The 8160-nt window shown below is 26.9% G+C and overlaps 1 protein-coding gene across 1 annotated transcript; it reads left to right on the top strand.

The window, feature by feature from the left end:
* The first annotated feature begins 5162 nt into the window (after positions 1-5162).
* LOC150074734 (CCA tRNA nucleotidyltransferase 1, mitochondrial-like) lies at positions 5163-6065 on the top strand. Its single transcript, XM_090389484.1, has one exon. The coding sequence runs from the start codon at positions 5163-5165 to the stop codon at positions 6063-6065; it is 903 nt and encodes a 300-aa protein (XP_090245610.1).
* The last annotated feature ends 2095 nt before the right edge of the window (positions 6066-8160 follow it).

The following is an 8160-nucleotide window of genomic DNA, read 5'->3' on the forward strand; positions in this document are numbered from 1 at the left end:
AAGGTGCAAACCTGATGATGTGATATGATGAATTTTCAGTTTCAGTGTTCAGTGATGGATAAAAGTACAACATCTCTAGAATCAAGAAACTGGAAAATACACCAAAAATTATCCAAATTTAGCCATTTGAAATACTTTTATTTTTGTTTTTATAAAGAACTAAAATGCTCTTGGGCAGAACACATAACATGGCTCGTAGACATGACAGATGGACTAAGAAAATAACAGGAATTCTGAAATACACATGTCGAATTCGTGTGATTGTTAGTATCACATTTGCAGTTTCCGGACAATTCATTGTAAAATGAAAAGAATTCAACGAAAATTGTATAATAATTAATAGTTTTATTTATAATGTGTTATATACATTACACATCAATATATTACCCAATCAATACATTGTTAATACATTTCCCATCAATACATTGTTAATACATTACCCATCAATACATTGTTAATACATTACCCATCAATACATTGTTAATACATTACCCATCAATACATTGTTAATACATTACCCATCAATACATTGTTAATACATTACCCATCAATACATTGTTAATACATTACCCATCAATACATTGTTAATACATTACCCATCAATACATTGTTAATACATTACCCATCAATACATTGTTAATACATTACCCATCAATACATTGTTAATACATTACCCATCAATACATTGTTAATACATTACCCATCAATACATTGTTAATACATTACCCATCAATACATTGTTAATACATTACCCATCAATACATTGTTAATACATTACCCATCAATACATTGTTAATACATTACCCATCAATACATTGTTAATACATTACCCATCAATACATTGTTAATACATTACCCATCAATACATTGTTAATACATTACTCATCAATACATTGTTAATACATTACTCATCAATACATTGTTAATACATTACTCATCAATACATTGTTAATACATTACCCATCAATACATTGTGAATACATTGTTATACATTATACGCATATTTATTTCATCACAACGACGCCGAATTATGTGACATCTATCAAATATTATTTTTAGATGACGATTGTTATTATTATAATGATCTATAATATCAGTACAAAAATTTAAAAATTCATTTGCATATATTTCCAAATCATTATTTTCAATTAATTTTAAACTCACATTAAATAGCCAATGTTTAAAATTATAACGGAAATATCCAGTAGGATAAGAAAAACCATTAAAATATTTATTTCTTTTGTTATATTTTACATTAATATAATTTTGACAGTGTTCTTTGTAATCGCTCCATTTATATGCAAGTATAATGTACAATTTTCCTCTTTTCAAAATTACAATTTCAGAAATATTATCTAAAATTGCATATTCAAACCGTAAACTTTTACAAATATTTACTAATTCAAAAAATGAATTTAAAATTGGTAATTGAATATAAATGATGTCGACTGTACATCGTTTTTCAACAAGACCTAATATGCCCATCCAGAAAATTCAACGTGTTCTTGCGAATAACAAAATGTTAAAATGTCATTTGGAATAATCATTTCTAAAACTTTTACAAACTTACTTGTAAAAAAATGAGAAGGGTCAGACGAATCAGAAATATTATACTTTTTACTATATTTTGAATATCTACAATTATCTTCATAATGTTTACAAAAAAAATCTTTGCGAAATTCAGTTACGAATTCAATTGAAGTTAACGCTAAATAATTTAAAATTATCGTATGTAATTTTTTATCTAATGCACAAAAATTTGAAAATTTCGGGTAAAATATATTTAGAGTTTCTGGTCCATGACTCTTCGAAATGTACATGTATTTGTTAGAATAAACTGCCAAAAATATATTTTTAAAACTGTTAAACCCGTACCAATAAACAGTGTGAAAATTGAATAATATCAATCGTAATGTGCATTCGAAAAGCTTTAAAAATTCATGACGTATATCTTTTTTTCGGTACTCGAAAGAAATGCCATACATCTCAAATAACCAATAGTAATAATTTCTAGGGAGATCATACAAAATATTATTTTTAAAATCAAAATCTGATTTATTTAATACAGTTTCACTGACACAAATAGTACTATACTCTTGTAATTTGAATTCGATTAAGTTACGATTAAAAAGTTCGCAAAAATTTTCATTATTTTTATCATACATTTCTATAAATGTTTTTTTTTCACATTCAAAATAAATAGTTTTCCAAGGTATCGAATTGACATAAGAAAAAAAAGAGTTATCATTATTCAAATGAAGACAAAGTTCATAGAAATAATAACTATCACTGTATTCTTTGGGATTTTTAAACATCTGATGATTCATTCTTTGGCACTTTTAAAACATCTCTTTTTCGGTTAATTGGTGCGTCGATGCGTCAAGACCTATATAACCAGAGAATACCTATAAATACTTACATAATAAATTCACAATTTTACCAAAATTAATTATTTTTAAGGAACTAAGCTTTCAAAATTCGCATTTGTAAAAAAAAAAAATAATAATAATTTTATAATGGTATTATTTGTAGTAATTGTTCTTTCACAAAAATTACAATGCAAAATGATAACCTGTGAAAAATACATAAGACAAAGTACATGGTAAAGACACGTGCAACTCACTGATAATAGCTCTATTATCAGTGAGTGGCACGTGTCTTTACCATGTAAAATATAATAACTCTGTAAATTGACAGCTTAAATTGCATTAAATGCAATGAAAAAATTTCTGAAAGTTACAAAACCTCATATTATGATATTGTGCATATATTATGAGAAAGTGTAATATAAGTAGAGATATTAAAAGGGAAACTCTAATAAAGTTGAGATAATAGAGATAAAATAAAGTAGAGATATTAAAAGGGAAACTCTAAAACAATGTATATAAACACTTTACAATTTTTGTTTTGATAAAATTTCTTTATTGTTAAGAAATTTCATCCACAAAAAGCATTTTAAGAAAGAGTTTCTGTTTTAATATCTCTACTTTATTTTAGTTTTTTTTATAATATTTAATATCTCTACTTATTTTAGAGTTTCTGTTTTAATATCTCTACTTATTTTAGAGTTTCTGTTTTAATATCTCTACTTATTTTAGAGTTTCTGTTTTAATATCTCTACTTATTTTAGAGTTTGTTTTAATATCTCTACTTATTTTAGAGTTTGTTTTAATATCTCTACTTATTTTAGAGTTTCTGTTTTAATATCTCTACTTTATTTTAGAGTAAATGTGAAAATTCAAAATAATGAACTATACCTGAAATTCGTTCTTCGGAAGTACATGGTGAAGATTCATTGACCGGTGAATAAATCTGGTTATTTGAAGAAGAATTAGGAATTTTCAGATAATTCTCTATAAGATACTTGCAATTAGCTAAAATAAAAAAAAATCTCTATAAGATACTTGCAATTAGCTAAAATAAAAAAAAAAGATTAGAGTAATGAACCGTTCGAAAATATTTTTTTTTTCTTAAAAAAAAGTTTACCTGGGATTAGTATAAACTGAAACTTTTTTTTCTGAGGGTTTTCTGATGGCAATCTTTTCACATAAGCACATTTCTTCAAACATTTCATAAATCTGTTTTTTGAACTGGTGAAATAGTACGGTTGTTCAGGTTGATAAAGGTTCTTTATTAGATCCCAACCCTAATTCAGTCAAAATGAAAGCACAAAATAAAAATCTAATATTAATAGCATTAAATTAGTTAATATGAATGGTTAATGGAAAATTCCCTTAATAATGAAAGCACAAAATGAAAATCTAATATGAATTGCATTAAGTTACTTAATTTGAATGGTTAATGGAAAGTTCCACTTACTACGAATACGTTATAATAGCTTTCATTCCAATCGCTGTTTCCCTTGTGGTAGACATTAAGTGTGAAAATTAGATTGTCCCAGTCTTCCATTTCTAACAATTTAGGATACGTTTTCTGAAAAAGCGCTCCAAAAAGGAACTGGACAAATATCGCAGGCCCATCTATAACAAAAAAATTATAATATACAATCGTCGATGTATCTGAAGAATACAAATTATTTGTTCGTTTCAATGTATTATATTTAAATACTGTTTTTTACATAATCTATTTTTACCTGAATTTTGTTTGTTTACGAAAAACTGTTTTTCATAAACATCAGATGGAGTACACGATAATGACAAATTTGACGAATAGATCGGCATTAGAGGAGGGTTACAATTTCGAATTTTCATCTGGTAATTTTCTACAAGATGCTTGTAATTATCTAAAATAAAAAAAAACATTTTTATGGATTTAATCTTAATCTCAGAAATTTAACAAACAAAATTTATAAAATTGTGTGGAAATGAAATAAATCACCTGGAATTTGTATAATTTGAAACCTATGAGCATTTTCCGAATTCTCCAATGGAATTCTTTTTATATGCTTGCATTTGTACAAATTGCTCCTCAATCTGCTTCTTATGGTGCAGTAATTGTATGGTTCATAACGACGATTTTTCGTCTTTATTAGATCCCATCCCTAATAGGCACAAAAAAAAGAAAATGGCAAAAATGAATAACACAAAAATATAAATATAAATTAGATTGAAAATCTAATCAAATGGTTATATCCATGAAAAATGAAAATAACTTAAACTTACTGAAAATACGTCGAAACTGGTTTTTTCTTTGTAATCAAGAGTAAAAATTAAATTATCCCAATCATCCATTTTTAGATTGAGATAAGTTCCTTCCAAGAGAGCTTTCAAAAGGAACTCAAGAAACATCACCCACCTATCAAAGAAATAAAAACAGTTTCTATAAGCAAAATAATTTGGTATTATTATTAAACAAATGCTATTGAATTGTTTTATTTTGGGTATAAAAAGTCTAGTATAAAAGTCTTTTTTACAAGAATTGGAAATGGCAATAATTTATTAATTTTATTGCTTGCATAAGTTCATTATTCGAGAAGAATGAATCAAAACAACTTGTTTGAAATTACAAAAGAAATATTTAATCTATTTAAAGAAAATGAAATCCGCATTGTAGGTGGAGCAGTTCGTGATTTTATTTTGGGATATGAACCAAAAGATATAGATTTTGCGACTATTGCTACTATTGAAAAGATAAAATTATTATTAACATCTAAAAATTTCCAATTTAAAATATTTAAAAGAACTGTTTCAGTAGTTTATATTATGAATTCCACGACGACAAAAATTGATATTTCCCCTCTTCAAGATAATGAAGGAAAACATACTTTCAACTGGAAAATTGATGCCGAAAGAAGAGATTTTACTATAAATGCATTGTATATGGACAAAACTGGAAACATTTATGATTATTTCAGTGGGAAAGAACATTTGATTGAGAAAAAAGTAATTTTTGTAGGAAATCCTTATGATCGTATCGAAGAGGATTTTTTGAGAATATTGAGATATTTTCGTTTTTGCGGTTATTTGGGTGTAACAAATTATGATAAATTACATTTGATGGCAATTCAAAAAACAATGCATAAACTTAATAACGTCTCTGGCGAAAGAATATGGAATGAATTAAAAATGATATTTAGTTATAAAAACATACCGATTAAAATGATAGAATTAGGTATACATAAATATTTAGGATTTCCGGAATGTGTAAATTTATCAAAGTTTATAAGATTACATGACATTCATTATAATTTTCAACCTATTACTTTTATTGTGTCTTTATTATCAAACGAATGTGATGCAAAAAATATACGATTACGATGTAAAATTTCTAATCACGAATATAATTTTATGTCATTTATATTAAAAGAAAAAAATGCTAATGGTGAAAACGCTATTGAATTGTTTTATTCTGGGTATAAAAAGAATGATATCTACGAATTATTATTTTACACGGAAAATAAATTAGAATTGGAAAAGTTTAAAAATTTCAGTTTTCCGAAATTTCCAGTGAATGGAAATATGTTAATTGAACGAGGAATACAAAATGGTTTAAACATTAAAAGAATATTATCTGATATTAAAACGAGATGGATGAATAGTAATTTTACCTTATCTGCGCAAGATTTGCTTGCTCCTTTTGTCAAAACAGAAACTCAGCCAAAATAAAGTGGATAAACACTTTTTCCCCCTTTATAAGTTTATTTGAGAGTTTCTGTTCAAACAAATTTTAAATCAACAAATAACAAATATTTCCCTTATACAAATTGTTTTGTGTGCAATTTGCCACACAAGTTTTGATAATTAAACCTGTCGCATAACTTGTCGATAACCATATGTATATGATTTTGGGGTTTAGAGTTCAGTCAGAAAGTAATAATACCAACTAAACCAAAAACTCCTGAATCATACGCATAGTGTATAAATTTGTGTTTCCTTCAATGCTGGATATCTGATGGATGAATTATAATATATAAATATTTGTGGTTTCTCCTGTTATATTTATTTTGAAAAAAGAAAATTTTGATTTATTTTATCATAGAGATATTACAAAATTTTGATTTATTTTATCATAGAGATATTACAATCAATTTTAATTTTGACAGTCATCTTAACATGAGTAAACAGAGAAAAACACGACGACTCGAACTGTAAACCAAAACTAAGCTTGTCGCATTTACGTGAAAATCGAAATATCAATGGTGAGAAGCTTCGTTTCCCACTCCATATCAAGCATCATCTTGATGTGCAGTAAAAACACGATGCATGGCACGAAAAAAAATTTCGGGATAAATTTCAAGTTGAATGTCACAAATCTCTAGATTCGTTTTCCAGTTCGACTCGTCGTGTTTTCCTCTGTTTATGGTTTTAGATCCTTACAATGTCTTGTCAAAAAATAAAACTAGATCTTTTTTCGTCTACGACGTCTGTTCGACTTGCATGAATGGTTTAGGTTGTGTCCATCTATATTCCTAGATTCGTTTTCCAGTTTGACACCTCGAGTTTTCCTCTGTTTATGTTTTTAGATCCTTACAATATCTTGCCAAAAAATAAAACTAGATCTTTTTTCGTCTACGACATCTGTTTAACTGGTTTTTTTTCCCAGATGAAAAAAAATCTGAAAAGAAGTAAAAAAATGCAAAATTCAAATAAATATGAAAAAGAAAAATTAAAAAAGTAAAAAAAAGAAAAGAAGAATCTAAAGCAAAAGAAAAAATCGTGTAACAAAATTTTGTATTAGTAGACTTACTTGATAAAAATTCAATGACATTTTGATATTAAAATAAAGTAGAGATATTAAAACAGAAACTCAGATAAAGAAGAGATATTAAAACAGAAACTCTTAAAACAGAAACTCTAAAATAAAGTAGAGATATTAAAACAGATACTAGAAGATAGGAAAGTAAGAGAGGTATAAAAAGTAAGAAAATATGCTGTGCATTACACAGCATATTTTCTTACTTTCTTTATTATCTTTCTACTAAAGTCCATATCAATCTAAATTAATCTATTCAGATTGGGGTTGAAAAATGCAAACTCCAGGTAGTAAGCGAGGTATAAAAAGTAAGAAAATATGCTGTGCATTACATATTCGAATGTAACTGAAATCTTAAGTCCATATCAATCTAAATTAATCTATTCAGATTGGGGTTGAGAAATGCAAACTCCAGGTTTTGCATTTTTTGATTTGTGTGTTGTGTGTTTTGCTCTGTGTATATTTTTTATATACAATGCTTCTTTCTTTAGGTGAGCTTCACTTGATGGAACTTGGCCCGCAGACATATATCGTCATGATTTCCAAAATGCATAGTACCGCTTTTAGAAAAAATATTTAAAAGTCAGTATTATGCACAATGAATTCCATACTCGACAAATTTCTTCATTTAAAATATCATTCAAAAAAAAAACAGTGGAAAGTTGTAGAAGGTTTGAGTTAGTTGCTTGATTGTTATTTTTGATGGCATTTTTTTGTATAATGACCAAAATAGATGTTGTTTATTTGAAATCGTATGCAAATGTTAAATCGTACAAATATTTAGAGCTTTTTAGTCATCTCAATTGTAAAACAGAAAAATGACTAACCACACAGTTCCTCCGAGATGCTTTGTTTTCACTGCATGCCTTTATGAACAAAGGTGATGCGAGTATTTCATCGTCTGGAAAAATTTGTCAAAATTCCTGTCGATTAACACGTCTTGGCCAAAACACTGGATCTTACAAAAGTTCACATTATCATCTACGACGTCGAGCATAACTTCAAAAT

Source organism: Mastigoproctus giganteus, unplaced genomic scaffold (assembly GCF_048544385.1).
Source record: "Mastigoproctus giganteus isolate SK-2022 unplaced genomic scaffold, ASM4854438v1 scaffold_58, whole genome shotgun sequence".
NCBI classification, from domain to species: domain Eukaryota; kingdom Metazoa; phylum Arthropoda; class Arachnida; order Uropygi; family Thelyphonidae; genus Mastigoproctus; species Mastigoproctus giganteus.